The sequence below is a fragment of the Paroedura picta genome, chromosome 10 (genome assembly GCF_049243985.1).
Source record: "Paroedura picta isolate Pp20150507F chromosome 10, Ppicta_v3.0, whole genome shotgun sequence".
NCBI lineage: Eukaryota > Metazoa > Chordata > Lepidosauria > Squamata > Gekkonidae > Paroedura > Paroedura picta.
Genome location: NC_135378.1, coordinates 77439905 through 77459508, shown reverse-complemented (window position 1 = coordinate 77459508; position 19604 = coordinate 77439905). Strand labels below are relative to the sequence as shown.

Genomic DNA, 19604 nt, shown 5'->3' with positions numbered 1-19604 from the left:
GAATACAACGGGCGCTAGATTAGGGGGGTGGAGTGAAAGAACTCTGTGGACTGCCCCCCCTCCCCCCAGGTCTTGGAAAGGCTGCAGGCAGCTGTTATGGAACTAACCAGCAGGGGCAGCTTTCATGCAGCAGGGATCTGCAGCCTCCGAGCCTCAAAGGGAAGTGGAAGGAGGAGGGGGTGGTCAGGGGTGGGAGATGGAAGGCGATTGGCTGACTGCTGTAGAGACAGGCAAGCTGGTTGGAGGAGGAGGCACTCAGGGGCGGGATAGCCGCGTTGAGTGGCACTTAAGCCATGAGACACACTCCATATAGGTGTAGGTATAGGTATAGGTATAGGTATAGGTATAGGTATAGGTATAGGTATATAGTGTGCATGCCACTTTTGTTTTGTATTCTGGAATCCATTTTTGTTTGCTGGTCTTGGACCATAATGATAAATCAATTTGTACCTTTGCTTTCTAAAAAACTTGTTTGGTGCCAAGGGAAGTAGTCATGGTTGACATAATGCCCACAGGCGTCACGCTGGGGCACCTTGGCTCAGCATGTGAACACACTCTGAGCAAAATGTTCAAGGATCAGTTCTGGTATCTCCTGTTAAAGAATCTCAGCTTGCTGGGCTAGGAAAAATTCTTCCTGAGACCCCTGTTGATCAGAGTAGCTGGTAAATGAAAGGTTAGCTCCTAGGAATCTAAACTAAAACGTGTTCTGTTAGGTAAAACAAAATGCTAATGTAATCCTACATGGTGTTTTCAGTAATAGGCAGGTATTTTGCACCAGAACTGCCCCCGTTATTGATCTCCGTGCCTGGTAATCAGAGGAATTCTGTCTCTGCACACAGAGTCTATACTTTCATGTGTCTTTCCTGGATCACAAATTACCAAGTAGGCTTTGTGCAGCAGCTAGATGATAGGCTTTTGATTTCCAATTTACAAGAGTAATCAGCACAGTTAGATTCGAGTCCAGAAACCCACAAGCTTTTGAAGGTCTAAGCCAGGGGTAGTCAAACTGCAGCCCTCCAGATATCCATGGACTACAATTCCCAGAAGCCCCTGCCAGCATTTGCTGGCAGGGGCTTCTGGGAATTGTAGTCCATGGACATCTGGAGGGCCGCAGTTTGACTATCCCTGGTCTAAGCTTTCAAGAGTCAAAGTAGTATCAGGTATTGCCCTATGTTAGTACAGGGAGGAAAAGGGTGCTGGTTGCTGGCTGACATTTCAGCCTCTAAAAGGAGGGTTGTGTGCATTTGGTTAATCTGTGCAGAGATAATGCTGCGGCCCTGAAAATGCCGGTCGTATTATTCCACCTGTTTTAATTACTCACGTTAGCACTTGTCCTATGGAGGGTGTATCAGCTGTCCGTGCGTGCTGCATCTTGCATTGTGAAGTCAGAAGCAACAAGTCTTTCCAGTGATCCGTGGGTATTCAGGCAAGTCGAAAAGCAAATCTGTGCCTTTCATTCTCCAGGAAAAAAACAGTATAAATCTGATGTCACCTATTTCAACTGGACAGCTTGCAGAAACGATGCATGCTAAAAATAGAAGGCATCCCTCAATGTCATACAGGTTGTCTTCACGATGCATAGTGGGTTCTTACGAGTACAATACGGTGCGTCACTTAAGTTCACCAGAGCGGAGCCGAAAGCCAACAAACCAGTCCCTTAAAACCAAGGCAGGTGACACAGGAGAGAGGCCGGTGTGGGAGACGCAGCGTATATTTGACTAATCCAATTACAGCACCTTCCACTTGGGAAAATGAGAGGCAAGCAAAAAAGCACAGGCCTTTTTGTAAAAAATATAAATGAGAAAGCTTCTCTTGCTCCTTGGCATACGTGATGGTTTCGATTACAGAATCGGTCCTATTGCACCTGTATGTGCAACCTGAAATTTTTTTAAGAGTGCACATCCAATCAGTGTTTCGTTAGGATGTGGTTATGCACCAGTCCCACTTTGACTGTTGCATGAAAGATATGGTAATACCTCCTCTGTGAAAGCTCGCTGGGCGCCCTTGGGCCAGTCACACACGCTCAGCCTAAGCTCCCTCGGAGCGATGTTGTGAATTAAAATCAGAGGAGAAGAGAATGATGCAAGCTGTTCTGGGTCCCCATTGGGGAGAAAGGCCAAGTATAAATAAAGTAATTTTCTTTTTCCTGAGGAGGTCCAGTTCTCCTTTGATGGAACAGAGGGGTTTATGCAAACAGTACAGTCTTAGTTGTGGAATGTAATAATAAAGGAATACAAGACAGCTTGGCTCATCCTTTGCAATACAAGCCTTGCCCTTCAGGTCGAGCTCAGGAATGTAAGCTTCAAGTGGACTCCTAAATATTCACTTCAGTGGATTTAGATATAACTCTGCTTTGGATTGCACTGTTGGTCTGTTTGGTTGTTTCACTGATTCAAGAGTAGCTTCCACTAGTGCCTGTGGAGATCTGTTAAACTAGCGATCCCCAACCTGTGGGCCGCGGACCACATGTGGTCCTTCGACTAATTGGAGGTGGGCCCCGAAGGACGCCTTCTCTCTCCCCCCCCCGGCCCTTTACTTCATCCCCCCCAGCCCTTTACAACACACTTCATTGTTGTGGCGTGTCTGTATCTTATTTTGAAGGGATGTTTAAACATTACCATAGCGATCAGAGAGCGTTAGGGCAGTGGTTGAGAGTAGAGGAGTAAACTACCCCCCCCCACCGGGCCTCAGTAAAAGGCGTCGAGTGGTCCCCGGTGAGTGGTCCCCGGCATTGAGTGGTCCCCGGTGATAAAAAGGTTGGGGACCACTGTGTTAAACCATTTCTGCAGTCCAGACTGACTGATTTCTTGCACCATGTTGGACAGGGGTAGTCAACCTGCGGCCCTCCAGATGTCCATGGACTACAATTCCCAGAAGCCCCTGCCAGCAAATGCTGGCAGGGGCTTCTGGGAATTGTAGTCCATGGACATCTGGAGGGCCGCAGGTTGACTACCCCTGATGTTGGATCCTCAATGTTTACTTGGCTCTAGTCCTCCTGTTGTTGTGCCTTTCTCTTTGACTTCTCCTCTTGTCTTCCAAGATGCATTTTGCTGCATGCTCTCTGCATTTGTCTTGGGACTCTGTAAAACCCCATCATGCTTTCTTTTGTTGAGCGTGCACACGTGTGAATGTTGCTGCATGATAACGCAGTGAAATTGACAAACCGACGCACTATGGCGCAACATGTCTCCTGCCATTGGCGGATGAAAGAACACATGGACAACGGTCAACATGGAGGGCACTGTTTTTTAAAAAATGCCAAACAAGTTGAATCCTAGTTTTCCTCACGAATAAACCTTGCCTTGATAGTCGTAGAGGATTTAACATTGTAGCGTCTCAGGATTCGGATACCGTGAGGTAGGGGAGCATGGAATTGGATTTTACTCTCGATCATGAGGATTTTGCTGAAGAAATTGAGGGTTTGTTCGGACATGTGCCAGTAAACAGCACTGCGGAAACGGTCTTAGATGAGATTCACTAATCACAGGATGCCAACTGACAAATATCTCCACAATAGACAGCCCATGAGGTTGGTGAGGCTAAGAGAGCCCAGATATCACTGCTCAGTTAGAACAGTTTTATCAGTGCTGTGGCGAGCCCAAGGTCACTCAGCTGGCTGCATGTGAGGGAGTGCAGAATCGAACCCGGCTCGCCAGATTAGAAATCTGCACTCCTAACCACTACACCAAACTGGTACCTCTAAAGAACTGATTGCTATAACGGTACCTCTAAAGAACTGATTGTTAACCTCCTCTCAGTATTTATTTGTTTAATTTATTTATTTAATTACATTTTTATACAGCTCAGGATGGTTTACATATAACGTCGCGGGGGGGGGATGCATGGAACGATCTAACATATGACATAATCAAAAATACCATCAACAATAATCCAACAATAGTTCTGAATCTTAATCAACAACAATATAATTGGAACAATAACAAGCAGTCCCCCAGAGAGGTCAGACTGGTTCAAGGCATGGATGTCTGAGGGGGGAATCTATGGATATTATTGGGTTTGGTTGGCCTCATGCAAATGCCTGGTGGAGGAGCTCCCTTTTGCAGGCCCTGCGGAATTGTGGGAGTTCAGACAGGGCCCTGATCTCTTCAGGGAGCTCGTTCCATTAGGGGGAGGCCGGGGTAGAAAAAGAGCCGGGAACCACAATGTGCTAATCTGGTCCCGTCCACAGTGCAAAGTGGGTTGATACAGATTGTGTGAATGGCATGTCTTCTGTCCTTGTGTCAGCATGTTCTGGTGGAAGCTCTGGGATTAGAAATACTCCCAGAGTCTGCAGTGAGGGATGACAGGGCTGCCACACAGGGAGGAACACTTGGTTGTCAGAGAATTCTCCTGTGGCTGGAACGTGAAGAGGGATCAGGATTAAAGGGCAGCAAGACGATGTTTACGGTGCTGGAGGTTAGCGGCATCCACAATAGTGTCTGTACTTCAAGGACTGGCAGTAATTACAAGTTGTCTAGGATGTTTCAGTGTTATTGTCACAGCAGAACTGATTAACACCCCCACCAGGTTTTTTCCTTTATACCACTGCCAGAACAATGTGGCGGAATTGGCTTCATAAGAGCGTGTTGTGTAGGAGCAAAACAGACCACACTCCTTAGCTGCTTTCTGGCAATGCTCACGAAACTCCCAAGGTTTCTTTCACCAGGCTGCATAGTTCTGCAGCTTGCTCACCAATCTTGTGGCAGAGTGCTGAAAAATGACACGCAGCTGACCAGGGGCTCTGGAAAGTAGATTAAAGTTCTGTTTTTGTGGAAATGCCCCATCCCCAGATTTTGAGTTGAGTCGAGCTAAAGGCGACCTTGGGTCTTCCATTTAGCAATGAACAGGTTTTTCTCTGGAGGAGAGAGACCAGGGGCTGGGATGTTCAAAAGCAAATATTCAAAGTCTCAGACAGAAGTGATGATTATTCCCGAGGAGGACTCACCAGCCACATTCTACATCTGCGTGGTCAGTCTGGGGCATCAAAGGGCTGCTTTGAGTGGGAGGGTCCAAATGCTAAACCCATTTCATTTGTCCTCGGTTGCTTTTAAGGATGCAAAGTATAAAACGGAAAGTGGTTTCTTTGGGCGTGTTCCGTGCCTGGGTCCAGCTGAATTACAGAGTACAATCTGTCCACAGCCTTAACACAGCATAACAATGGGTGGTTTTGACAAACATGGGGTAGGCCTACTGCTCCCTGAGGAGGCGAACTTATACCTGGGCAGCAAATATTCAGATATGAATGAGCGTTCCTCCATGAAGAAACCTGGCATGTCTAAAAAGTCTACTCAATGTGTCTATAAGAAGGGATATATATGCCATATAATGAAGATGTTTGGTAGAATAACAAGCTGAGTTTATAAAGTTATCAAGATACCAGTCCTCTGGGTTCCACTCCAGTTTGAAAAAAAACATAGTGGAGGAAATGAAAATGTCCAGATTAGTAATTAATGGCAAATGCATTCCCAGTTGCAGAACAGAGTAATTAAGAGACCTGTAAGTAGCCCCATCCATCTCCACCCAAGGATGGCAGCATCCGCACACGTGACAGGCTGAGTTAGGTCTGGTTAGTAGTAAACTAGTAGGTAGTCAGAATACAAGCTGTTGAATTGCGGTGGACAGATGCAGGTTGGTCAAGGTTTGTTGGATCCATATTGAGGAATGATCTTAGGTAGTGTGAAAACCCTAAGAGGCAGAGCCACAGAACGACACATCAGGAAATCCTTGTCAACACCAAAATTCTCATAGCCAATCAGACATTAAGAAAAGCCATATTATATTGTATCCTTTTTAGGATTAGGATTGTACAATCCCGAAGGTTTCTGAACAAGAACTGTGTGTTTCCCTTCCAGCCTGCTAGAAATAAAGGCTTTGACCTAATCTTTCTCTCTGGTATGACAGCTATGTGCAGGGAGGACTGTACCACGCAGATAGATGGATGGAGATACACATATTCTTTATGTTGGAGCCGGCGCTTCGTGACTAGCTTTTGTAATTTATCCCTGTGAGTCATGCAAACTGTCTGCCCTTCAGAATTTTTGAGTGAATGAGAGAGAAGGGATTTTCATAATTGGTTCTCTACTTCCCCTCCTACGCTTTATTGTTATGACCCTCTTTCAGATTGTTTCTCAAGACGTTTGGCACAAAATTGTCTCTGTTTACTTGATTTCACAGTGCAGCACTGCAAAGCCTTCACGGTATTACTTCTAAGGCTTCTCTGGCCCAGAAAAAGACCCACCCCTACTCCCCCACCCCTCCCCTGGGTTGCTAGCACTGGGATGAGAAATACTTGGAGACTTTGGGAGTGGAGCTCGCAATACACGGGATTTTGGGCGGGCAGGGATCTCAGTAGAGTATAATGCTATGGAGTCCACCCTCCAAAGCAGCCACTTTCTCTAGGGAAACTGATATTTGATGGTTGGAGATGAGTTGTAAAACTGGGGGGTTCCCAGGTCCTATGGCCATGGAGAAAGTTACATGTACTGATGATGTATATGTAACTTTCCCCATAGGGGTAATAGTAGGCCCAGGGGCTATTTCAAATCTGGAAAACACTGCGGAAAGGCCCTTGATGTGCCTTGAGTGCCACGGTCCCAATACTAATTGGGGGCCCCGCATGCCTAAGAACCCCAGAACCCCTCCCCTGACCTGACTCATAGATTCATAGAATCATAGAGTTGGAAGGGGCCATGCAGGCCATCTAGTCCAACCCCCTGCTCAACGCAGGATCAGCCCTAAGCATCCTAAAGCATCCAAGAAAAGTGTGTATCCAACCTTTGATGGAAAACTGCCAGCGAGGGGGAGCTCACCACCTCCTTAGGCAGCCTATTCCAACTCCTGAGTTGACCAACCTTTGGGATCACAATTATATGTTTAATGTTGCTACCGCCAGTGATGGAATGCTAGGAAACCACTGTTATATGTTATTACAATTGTTTATTTGATGCTTAGTTGAAGACTACTGAATTGCCTTTAACTATACTTATATTCTATGTTCTGTGTAAACCGGCCTGAGCCTCAGGGGAGGGAGGTATATGAATATAATAAATAAATACATAAAATAAACACGAATGGATGAATGGAACATATTTAAGAACACAAGAAAAGCCAAAATGAATAATCTAGTCCAGCGTCCTGTTTCACACAGACCATTTATGCACAGCAGCGGCTGCACTGGTCCACTGCTGGGTCCTTGCAGCAGGGTGGGATGCCCTGCCTCATCCCGAGAACAGATGGGGGATGGAATCCCCCCGTGCACTTGGACTGCCCTGACGTAGCATGTGTGCACGCACAACACTGGGGCCTGGAGAGCCCAGTGCACTGTGCAGGGGCAGGGGGAAGCGGGGGGGGCATGGGAGCCCCACCGCATGCTGGCGGGAGAGCAGCATGCCGCTCTCCCACCAGCTTGGGGGTAGGAGAATGCCCTGTACAGCTGCGCAGCTTCGCAAAGCTGACAGGGGCGTTTGGTTTCCATTATGCACAGGGCTGGCCCAGCAGGGCCACAGATGGCGCCCGCAGCAGCAAACAAAATGCTGGAGTTTCCATGTTTGCTTACTGCGGCCCATCTGGAGCACTGTGCCAGGCCAGGGCCGGGATAGTGACAGTGTCATACATAATTGGGGATTAGCCACACTGCTCTGCTGCCACCACCCCAGACTATCTGCCCCGTGCATAAGACCGAGGTCTTCCCCTGATGTTGCCTCGTGCCTCTGGGATTCAGATGATCAGTGCCTCTGAATGTGGAGGTTCCCCTCAGCCCCCATGGCTAGTAGCCATTGATAGAATTTCAGCTTGGAACTCCTAGCAGATATCTAGTTTGATAAGACTCAGAGTAAACCTGGAAACAAGATGATATATAGTCAGGCCTTTGACATAGCTACCCTACTGACAATAATCAGCCGTGGTTTTTACTCCTGATGTGTCATCTACACCAGGGTAGTCAACCTGTGGTCCTCCAGATGTTCGTGGACTACAGTTCCTATGAGCCCCTGCCAGCGTTTGCTGGCAGGGGCTCATGGGAATTGTAGTCCATGAACATCTGGAGGACCACAGGTTGTGACTACCCCTGATCTACACAGCTGCTTGGGGCTACTGGTCCTAAAATGGTTAACAAATCTTTTTGTTTCTAATGGGAAAATATATTTTTTAAAGTATTGTGTATGTATTTTCACATTTTGCTGTGCCATAGAACAGACTTACTCAACCAGGGGTTCGTGACACCCTTGGGTTTCTTTACAGCCCTGAAAGGGTTTTCTAAATGGGTGCGAGTTTTAAATATATTTTTGAAATTTGTTACACCTTTATTGGGTTATACGACCATATACAGCCATGTTGACCCATTTCCCCCCCCCCAAAATTCAGTCACAGGTGGGTATCTTGCAGTCTGTCTCCTGAGAAGGACAAGATGTCTTTGAGCTGAATGGGCTGAGGGGATAACCTTTGACCTTTTAGCAGTATGGGGTGTGGAGAAAACCACCGAGACTTACTCTCAGACTGCACTGCAGTTTGAAAGTTAGAACAGCAGTTTCCAGCCACTTAAAAATGGATTTAAATGCTGTCTGAAATTCCCACATCATATCAGACAACTATAAGGCAGCAGTGATTAAAAAACAGGATAAAAACAGTGATTAAAAACAGGATAAAATTCAATGTTACTAAAAGGCCAAATAGACATTCCAATAATTGTGTCGTTGCCGCAGAAAACAGCAAGTGCTAATCTAACTTGCCTTCATTCCCTTTTCATAATTGTAGAATTTTATGCACCTCATGCTATCATAATGTTCCATGTTTACTTGGAGAAGATGCCAGGAAAATGCAGAATGCCATAAAATAGGTCCCACTAGAGACTCTCTGGGAAAAGCAGGTGCATGATGGCCAGTTTGGGGCAGTTACTACATATGTCTGCAGTCAAAATCCGTTTCTCTACCCAGCTGATGACTGTACTGTATCAAGAGTCTATTGGCCTGTCCCATCATGTCCCATCCTGTCCCTATGAAGATAGGTTGAGGGACTTGGTTATGTTCAGCCTGGTGAAAAGGAGGTTGAGAGGGGACATGATAGCCCTCTTTAAGTATTTGAAAGGTTGTCACTTGGAGGAGGGCAGGATGCTGTTCCTGTTGGCTGCAGAGGAAAGGACGCGCAGTAATGGGTTTGAACTACAAGTACAACGATATAGGCTAGATATCAGGAAAAAAATTTTCACAGTCAGAGTAGTTCAGCAGTGGAATAGGCTGCCTAAGGAGGTGGTGAGCTCCCCCTCACTGGCAGTCTTCCAGCAAAGGTTGGATACACACTTTTCTTGGATGCTTTAGGATGCTTAGGGCTGATCCCGCGTTGAGCAGGGGGTTGGACTAGATGGCCTGTATGGCCCCTTCCAACTCTATGATTCTATGATTCTATGATCAATGGGCAGTATCTTTTACGCACATGTGGTGGGTAACTCCAGCATTGTGAAACACTTCATGGGAATATGAATGGTGGTTTTGTTATATTGCTTCCAGAAAGTTTTAGTGTTTTCTAAGGGTAGGAGGTTTCCTGTCTCAAAATGTCAAATGTAGGCTGAATCAGCTTGGTATTTGTTTTTCTTTATGGCAACATTATTCACAGCCCATGAATGGGGGTTCTTCGGTAGAATACAAATGGTTTTCTCGTCACATAGTGGAGTCGCTGTACCAATTAACTTTACAGCTTTCTGGAAAAAATTAGTCTTGAAAATGAGGTAATTGTAGTAGGTTTTTGAGGATAGAAGCTTGGGGTTTTTTTTTTTTCGAGAGAGTACTTGAGTGAGTGAAGATCTTGCAGTTTGCAAGGTTGTGTACTTCCGTTGATGCTTGATAGAATCCTGAATTATATATAACCTTATCTGGTTATTACACGTGGAGGAATGAGTCAAGATTCCAGGGAACTCAACAAGAGTCCTATTCATTCTTTAGCAATATTTATATTCAGTGTTCAATATGACATCATGGAGGGAAGCATATTTTTGTGAAACCATCCTTCACTCTGATCTTAAAGAACTTTTCATTTGTGCAATGAAGCAGTCTTTCATTTCAATTTTGTTGCTTGATGCTGCCATGCTTTTTTGATTTGCCATTTAACTGCTTCTTGGGCTTTCCCCCTCTCCAATACAGCTGACCCTTCTGCACTGAACTTCATCATTTCACCCTGGTCTTTGTTGCTGCTCCCATCTGGAAGTGTCTCATTTACAAACGAAAATGTTTCCAACCAAGATCTGCGAGCGTTCACGGCACCAGAAGTGCTACAGAACCAGCTGCTTTCCTCTCTTTCTGACGTTGAAAAGGTATGCGTGTTTCTTTTCTGCAGGACTTTGTTAGGAAAATACACTTTTAAGAATTACAGTATAGGTTAAGTTTTTTGCAAAGCTGCAGATGTGTGTCGTACGCCACCCAGAGCCGGGCTACTGGGATGGGCAGTATAAAAATCTAATAAATAAATAAATCACCCATCCCATCCCATAGGTACAACTGATGAATCATGGAAGGAAAACCCTTTGTTCTGCAATCACCTTCCATTTGCAGAAACCCTCCACAGGATCTAACCCAGTGAATCGCAAAAGTAGACCAAATGGTCAGGATGACAGACTAGGATCTTGAAGACCCAGATTTGAACCCCCAATTTGCTATGAAAGCTTGCTGAGTGTCCTTGGGCCAGTCATATGCTCTCGCCCTGTCCTACCTCACACGGTTGTTGTGAGGATAAAATGTTGGAAAACAATGGAAGACACTTTGGGTCCCCATTGGGAAGAAAGAAGAGGTGTCAATGAAGTGTGTGGCTAATATATAAAATAGTAGTGAAATTGTTCTCCTCTGAATAGCCAGAGCATCGGTCTACCCTTATTACATCTTCCCCCAAGGTACAGGTTCAGTGGTTTGATGAGCGAGAGGGAAGGGGTGGACAGGGATAGGTTTGGTTTTATTTTCACCACTGGGGACTCAAAAGAGTGCTGAAATCAAAACAAATTCTCATTTTGTAATGACCTCTTAAGACCCAGTGACAGGCTTGCATTGTGACTCTGGGTTATGACTTCATTCCCAGCCCAAAGGGATGAGGTACTTACTCAGTGATACATTTCTGGCCAAGCTGTAGGACAGATAAAAATAACGCCTTGTTAGTCACTCGTTAAATTTGAACTTCTCTTTTAAAAGTAATTGTATTAACTCTGGTTTTACCAGAAATACAATTCCGACTCATTTAACAAACAGTGAGTTGGAAAATCTGGAGGGGGGGAGGGTCATTGTAAAGCACCAGAAACTTTTAATAAAACACAAAGAGCCAAGCGATCAATCCTCTGTGTTCGTTCTGAAGAAATGCACATACACTTGCCAATTCTGCAGTCCTTTATGTAAGAAATGATTTCCTGTAGCAGCTGTTTCCCATAACCACATCTTTGGGAGGCTGAAAGCCTTATTGGGGTCTTTCCTGGGGCTCCAGCAGGATTCCATCTTGTATCACTCCCTCTCTTCACAAACAACATTCTAGCCAGATAATTTGTGTTTCAACTCTAAGAGTGTCTCTTGTTGCATTGCAGATTCATGTTTATTCTCTTGGGATGACACTTTATTGGGGAGCCGACTATGAAGTTCCGCAAAGCCAGGTAAATAGTAAAGGTTCATTATCATCTTATGTTACTGCAGCAGAGGGCAGAGCTATATGTTACTGATACCCTTGTGTTGGTCACTGCTTCTCTGCTGCAATGTAGGCTATGTGGATGTTGGGCATATGCCCATTAGGCATGGCAGTAACCTTGGCAGGGAGGGAGCCGGTGCGAGGGCTCCTTGCCCGGTCCCGAAGCCAGGATCCTTGGCTGGGAGGGGGCCGGGGAGAGGGCTTCGGGGCCAGGCATGATGTGCTGGCCCAGATTCTTTCCCGGCCCCGAAGCTACGAGCCTTGGCCAGGAGGGGGCCGGGGAGAGGGTTTCGCGCCAGGGAGGGGGGCGCCCCAAGGGGGGCTCCTAGCGCCCGCTGTATTTAGGGTACAGCGGGCTTAAGTACTAGTAATTGTATGTACCTCTATCGTGTCTCCTCTCAAATCTGATATAAAAAAATTGCAGAGCTATGGAGAAATCTTCCAGGATCTAAAGCAGGGGTAGTCAAACTGCGGCCCTCCAGATGTCCATGGACTACAATTCCCATGAGCCCCTGCCAGCAACCGCTCATGGGAATTGTAATCCATGGATATCTGGAGGACCGCAGTTTGACTACCCCTGATCTAAAGCTTACTGTTCTCCTTCCAAAAGAGGAAAAAAACGTTCAAAGGAAGAATCCAGCGCAGTAGTGGGGTAGAATTAAAATTCACCAAGAGATTCAATACTACTCCCCCTCGATTGGAACAAGGACAGGAGTTTCCTCACCTACAAAGTGTTAAGTCACTCAGCATGACCTATCTTTTACATAGGTTAATTAGTTCTGCTTATCATATTTTAGACTGCAACTTTCTTGGTTAGAGTTTATTGTGTTTATCTTACACTGTGCATCTTCTACAGGCAATCTACTCAGTATACATAGATTTCTGCCTATCAAACTGGCCTCTATTTGTAATGTATAAGTACATGATGTTATGCACACTAGACTTTTATTTTTTTTTTCTAAACTGTGCCCTTCTCCAAAGTCCTTAGTCATTTCTTATAGATATGTGTCTCGACTCTTTGATCTTTGCTTTAGGATGCTTAGGGCTGATCCTGCGTAGAGCAGGGGGTTGGACTAGATGGCCTGTGTGGCCCCTTCCAACTCTATGATTCTATGATTCTATGATCCCTTTGGTTGCCCTTTTCTGCACCTTTTCTCATGCTACAATAACCCTCTTGAGATGCGGTGACCTGAACGATACATGGAACCTTTTAATGTAGCATGTAATATTACTTGCTGCCAAGTGAGTCTATAAAAGGAGAAGTATATTATTATTATTATTATTATTATTATTATTATTATTATTATTATTATTATTATTATTATTATTATTATTTAATTTTTAGACTGCCCTTCTCTAAATAGGTCTCAGGGCGGTTTACAACATAAATAGTTAAAACACAATAAAATCCCCATAAAAACCCCAATTAACATATAGAAGGAGAGCTATGGGATTAAAATCAGTACTGCTGGAAAGAACTAGGTTCTCTTTTCTTTTTTCCCCCTGCACTTTTTGTTGTTGTTGTTTATGCGACTGCTGATGAGTAAAGAAAATTTAAACAACTTAACTGCTACAAGATGCGAGCCGTACATGACAGGGCATGTCACCAGGAGATAACCACCCACTATGAAAGCTGACGATAAGGTGCACAAGCCGAAATCCAAATGCCTATGGGAACTGGGAAGTAACAGTGCCATGGCAGGTGCACACCCTGGAGTATGTGTGTTTTTCAAGCAGAATACATAACGTGATTGACTAGTAATACAGGAAAAAAAGAGAAGTTCTCAGCCATATGGGTGTTGTCAGATGTTGGCAAGACAGGGCTAGCTTTTGCTGTCCAGTTAGTTCACTTACTTCTTCTTTCTTTTGCCATCAAGTCAAAAGCTCACTTATGGCAGCTCCATAGGAAAAGAGACATTCAGAATTGGTTTGCTGTCCTCTGCCTCTGTGTTGTGACCTTGATTTTCCTTGGTGGTCTCCTGTCCAGATACTAGCCGGGGCCAACCCTGCTTAGCTTCCAAGATCTGACGAGATCGAGGCTTGCTTCCTTAGTCCTGATTCCTTACTAGAGAGCCAGTTTGGTGTAGTGGTTAGGAGCATGGACTTCTAATCTGGCATGCCGGATTCGATTCTGCACTCCCCCACATGCAGCCAGCTGGGTGATCTTGGGCTCGCTACAGCACTGATAAAACTGTTCTGACCAAGCAGAAATATCAGGGCTCTCTCAGCCTCACCCACCTCAGAGGGTGTCTGTTGGGGGGAGAGGCATGGGAAGGTGACTGTAAGCCGCTTTGAGCCTACTTCGGGTAGAGAAAAGCGGCATATAAGAATCAACTCTTCTTCTTCTTCTTCTTCTTTTAGTAGTGCTTCTGAATTGAGGAGATGTTCATCCTGATAGGACTCCTTCACTTTTTGAGTGGCATGATGAAATGCATGTCCACCACAGTTTAATTGCCAAAGGGAGAACTTCTGTACTGCCCTTGACTCCTAGAGCTAAAAGAAACATGTCCATCACTGCTGCCATTTTAAAGCTTCAAACAGGCCATTAAAAAAGGCTGGATTAAAAAAGGCAGTACAGCTGGATATCTTGTTCCTCACCCACATACCCTTTCGAGTATCAAAATGACCATAGGGGGGAACTTGAAAAAGCTGAGAGAAAAATGAGTGCTATCTTCTGCTGGGCTGCAGGATATTGGCCCTTTTAAGGCTTTAAAATGGTAGCAGCTTCCTAGTGCTGGACAGGATCCAATCTGGCCCTCTCTTCTGTAGGGACATTGCACATTCAGATGAAAAGTAGGCGGATAATGGCAAGTCACCTCTGTGTCTCTTGCTTTGAAAACCAGGAATGGGCACAAACCACATGACGGATCAAAATTTGTACCAACTTCTGTCCAAATCAGGGCTCAGGAGCCAACATGTGTCATACATTTGGTCTCTGAAGAAATCTCTCAGCTTTTGAAAAACAAAATCCACCCAGAAAAAAACAGTAGGGGTGGTGGTGGTGGTGATAGTGGGTGTTGTCCAGTTTTGGAAACACACAGCTTGACAGGTACTGCTGCCTGCCAATTATAGAGTTCCAATTTGTCGCAATAGAACTCAAAACCATATAAGTGTAGGATGAGTGTGTGGTCCCTTTGTTGGTGTTGTAGTTTTGGGCAGAGAGGGAGGACAGAAAGAGCTTTGCTGCTGGGTGTGGTGGGAGAAGATTACTTAGCTAATTTACTCAGTCAAGGGCTTTGGTTATCCTTATCCCATATGACATTGGAATGAGCTATTGATTGCCCCTACTTTAACAAAATTATCTTCTACTAAAGACAATGTAGTCCCCTATCTGATGGCGGATAGAGATCCAAGGAATATGCTGGCTGTTGCCAAATATCTCTCCTATGCATTTCATGTTCAGCTTCGCCAGGAGGAATATATTTTTAAAAGTCCTTTCCAATTTAAATGGAATTTAAAAGTACATTCTCCCTGATGAAATGCAAAACGCGTAAGGCTTATTCCACTCTTAAAGATCGTTTTCCTTTTGCACCATTTGTTTCTTTCTCCTTGACCGTTTATGCACTGGGAACTTCACTGCACCAGCTCCCGGGCAAGTGCACCGGGCCAAATGCTCCCCCGTGTGGGTACAGGAAGAGGTGGGGCAACCTGCCACGACTAAAACTCCAGCCTGCAGCCTGGCATAAAACCTCCAGTGCGTAAACGGTCCTTGTTTCTCCTCATCAAATATCTGCCATATTTTCCGTAAAGAAATAAAGGCTCCTTATTCGTCACTCAAGATCACAGGGTCAAAGGAGCTCGAAAGCAAGGAAAGAAATCCTATAACTACGTGAATGTATGTCTAAAAAGTGTGACGGTTGTAGGATCAGAAACAAAAAATCCTTTTTCGGTTTTTCTGTCTTGGGGCTGCAGGAAGGCTCCTAAAGTCAGCCTGCTGTCATGTCTTCAACTATCTGTTAATTTTGTTGCGGGTGTGAGAAGATACTTTCAAGCTACTCATAATGTTACTATGTTTTGCGAGTGGTGCAGATATTAACGGGACCTTCTTGTACTTTTCTTCCTGAAAATCAGCCTATCAAACTCGGAGACCATCTAAACAGCATTCTTCTTGGCTTGTGCGAAGATGTTGTTTATGCCCGCTTGTCTGTCCGAACCATCCTGGATGCCTGCAGCGCTCACGTACGGAATAGTAACTGCTCACCTTCCTTCTCATATGTGAAGCAGTTGGTGAAGCTTGTTCTGGGAAGTTTATCTGGGGTAAGTGCTTAAAAACACATGGGGCGAGAATTAAAATTGTTCAAGCTGATGGGAAACGACAAAGGAATTTATGTTATCCTCTCTGTCTTCCTTAAAAATCTATTTCTGGGAAAAATAAAAATGTCTTTTTTGCTGCCCTGAATGTTATGTCCCTTGGGGGTTATGTAGAACAGGGGTAGCTAGCCTGTGGTCCTCCAGATGTTCATGGGCTACAATTCCCATGAGCCCCTGCCAGCGTTTGCTGGCAGGGGCTCATGGGAATTGTAGCCCATGAACATCTGGAGGACCACAGGTTGACTACCCCTGATGTAGAATATTTTCGTGAACATTTTGACTGCGAAACTTTTATAGACTGATTACTTATCGTAATTGTGGGCCTTCTGTGCAAACTGAAGAAGGAGCGTGTCAGATTTATGTGATGGATTCCGTCTTTCTGCAAATGGACCGAATTTGTATAGAGGATTTTTACCCCACCCCCATTGCATGTATGCCCCCTGAAAAGACATTCTTGAGGATCATCGTAGGAGGTCATGGGAGTTGATAGACATTACACAAACACTCCCTCGTCTTTTTCAAACTTTTGAACATGGAAGAACCCTGGAAATATTTTTCAGGCTTTGAGGAACCCCAGGAGTGGTGACATGTCCCTTCAGAGAAATGGGTGCAGAAGTAAAATGTAGGAGACAGCCTATGAATTCATCAATCATTTACAATTTCCATTGTGGAGTAAGAGACTAGGCCTGTAGAGCAACAGGGGAAGTAGCTCTGCTGACATTTGATGTCAGCAACCATCCAAACATCTGGGAAAGGCCACGTAACCCCTGGGGAGTTCTCACATAACCCCAGGGTTTCCCAGAACTCTGGCTTGGAATCTCTTGTGTGAGTTTTTGCTCTGATTGTAGCATTTACTCCAGTTGCATAAGAGCTTGAGGGGGGCAGGGCTAGTGTTGATTTCCTCTTCTTGCTGCAGACTCCTGTGCTGCATCAAACGATGCAAACTCTCCCACTCTGTTTACAGAAACATTGAATCTTACCTTTTTGCCCCATTCATTATTCCAGAGAAGATTAAATATGTCTACATCACCAGGTCCCTGTCTCCCAAAATGGAATCTCAGCCAGAATATCTAGATCTGAGTCCAGTAGCAGTTTAGAGACCAATAAGATTTTCAGGGGTATAAGCGTTTAAGAGTTAAAACTGCCTAGGAATTCTTTTTCTTTCTTTCTTTCTTTCTTTCTTTCTTTCTTTCTTTCTTTCTTTCTTTCTTTCTTTCTTTCTTTCTTTCTTTCTTTCTTTCTTTCACTCTCTCTCTCTCCCTCCTTCCCTCCTTCCTTCCTATTGATTTTTTGTTCACATTTATATTCCACTGTTCCGATATATTTAATATAATAATTCATAAAACAATAAGACAATTTTTAAAACCCCTCCCTTTCATTCTTTCATGCTTTAGGATGCTTAGGGCTGATCCTACGTTGAGCAGGGGGTTGGACTAGATGGCCTGTTTGGCCCCTTCCAACTCTATGATTCTATGATTTCTATGATTCTGATCCAGCAAGGCTCTTCTCATGTCCTCAAGCAATCCTCCGGCATGTTGAGTCTCCCCAGTCCTAGTCCAGCAAGTAATATTCTCCTTATGTTATGCAAATCACATCATTGATCAGGTGCCATCCTGTGGCTGCCGATGTCATTTTAGACGCAGTCCATATAAAGAAACACAATTGTTTTCTTGTGGAAATGTCCCCAAAAGCAAACGAAACCAATAGGCAAAAAGTGGTATCTTCTTTACATTTATTAAATGCGGTCCTAGGTTATTTAAATGTTTTTCTAATGCACCTTTAATCTCCGTTATTTCCAAATCTAATTTTGTAATTTCATAATAAGACTGGTCAATAATTAACAACATTAAATCAAAAAAGCATTGTGTCAAAATTGAAGCCCATTTCTCTTTAAATCAGTGGTCCCCAAACTTTTTATCACCAGGGACCGGTCAACGCTTGACAATTTTACTGAGGCCGGGGGGGGGGGGGGTTAGACTTAAGGGACAGCTGTTCAAATCTTAATGGCCGCTTTTAGCAAATAGCCTGGAGCTGTGGCCCGGTACCGACTGATCCACAGCCCAGTACCGACTGATCTACGGACCGGGACCGGGACCGGGACCGGGACCGGGACCGGGACCGGGACCGGGACCCGTCTACAGACCGGGGACTGGGGATTGCTGCTAAAATAGGAAATTTTTAGATACTAAGACCCCTAGGGATCTGTTTGAGTTTTAAATACTCATTCAAATAAGCCGCATGTAAATGCGTTCTAATCTTCTTATTGCAATACACAAATTGGTCCCAGTCACTCAACTTGCCTCCCGTTGCCAAGATGAATGGGAGGTAACTGTTGTTGGATCCGTTCTTTCTCCTCAATAGAATATGAAAATCCAGATTGCCACAATGCCATCTCAAACGCAGTCCATATAAAGAAACACCGCTGGTTTCTCATAGAAATGTACCCAAAAGCAAATGAAACCAATAGGCAAAAAGTGGTAACTTCTGGAAATTTATTAAATGCAGTCCTAGGTTATTTAAATGTTTTTAACCAGAATGGGGTCCTGGGTATTCAATCCCGCTTTCTGTTTCTTCTGTTTCTTCTTCTGTGGTTGCAATTATGGTCTGTCTTCTCCTTACCAGTTGGGCTTGAGTCCTATGGATGTTACTTCTTTTCAGTCTTTCTAGTCATGGGTATTTTAGGACTGGCCTTTTTAATAAAATACCTCCCTGCTGTCTGTTGCTTGAATGGCATCTGGTTTTCGAGGGCTTCACATGCTTTTCCTTTCAGCAAATCCTGACTGGAGGCCAACAGAAATCTTTGGCTTTGTAAACTTTGCATTGCTTTTTCATCCCCTCGTTCCCCCTTGGAACTTCCTAGGTTGGCTTCAATTGGGCCTGCTCAGAATTCTTGCTGCTTAATTTGATGAATTGAAGCTGGGGTTGTAGCAATCCCCTTAAAGGAGGGCTTTTTCTTCTAGAGAAGACAGTTGATGACTGTTTGCTTCTTTCCTTTTTGTTTCCTGTTTTCACCCTTAGTGCCGATCTCATAACTGCACAGTTCTAGGATATAGGTCTTCCTAAAATATTAGCAATGAGCAATACTTTGGTTCTGGATTTGGATAGATGAATTCTGTCCCCTAAATATATGGAGGTAATTCATTTGATAACATCAGAGGGTTGTTCTCATTCCATAGCACTGCCCCCAGACTTACATTGGCACCAATTCACTGCAGATAAACTGGATTGAAATTTTGCCTGCAGCACCTTGCCTTTTAAAATTACACACTGGAGACATGCGGCTGATAAGATCAAATAATTGCACTTCTTACTGTTCTGTTTGCTTAAACTGGGGAATGATACAGACTCCCAAGTACAGTCAGGGGCCCAGGCCCATCAAACAAGAAGACGGCTGCACAAAGCCATGTGTCATGCTTATGTTGACACAGCCATGAGTCTTCGCAACATATAGCTCACCTGTAGCCTCCACAGCGTTACAGCTCATCTTCTGACTCACATAGCACAGTTTTTGTTGACCAGGTGAACAAAAGACTTAGTGGCCATTTTGCCCAAAGTTTGGCCATTTGGGGCAAAAACAAAGACCAAATTTTGGGCAAAAGTCCCTGTGATATTACAGTTAATGCTTAAATTTAAGTTTCCTTTAAAAC

At 44.6% G+C, this 19604-nt stretch overlaps 1 protein-coding gene across 5 annotated transcripts in view; it reads left to right on the top strand.

The window, feature by feature from the left end:
* PTPN13 (protein tyrosine phosphatase non-receptor type 13) overlaps window positions 1–19604 on the top strand; it is a 149868-nt gene that overhangs the window by 47473 nt on the left and 82791 nt on the right. For all 5 annotated transcript variants that reach the window (XM_077300969.1, XM_077300966.1, XM_077300970.1 and 2 more), the window contains exons 3-5: window positions 10131–10300; window positions 11549–11614; window positions 15718–15903. In XM_077300969.1, the coding sequence (XP_077157084.1) occupies window positions 10131–10300; window positions 11549–11614; window positions 15718–15903 (422 nt within the window). The remainder of the gene's footprint in view (window positions 1–10130; window positions 10301–11548; window positions 11615–15717; window positions 15904–19604) is intronic.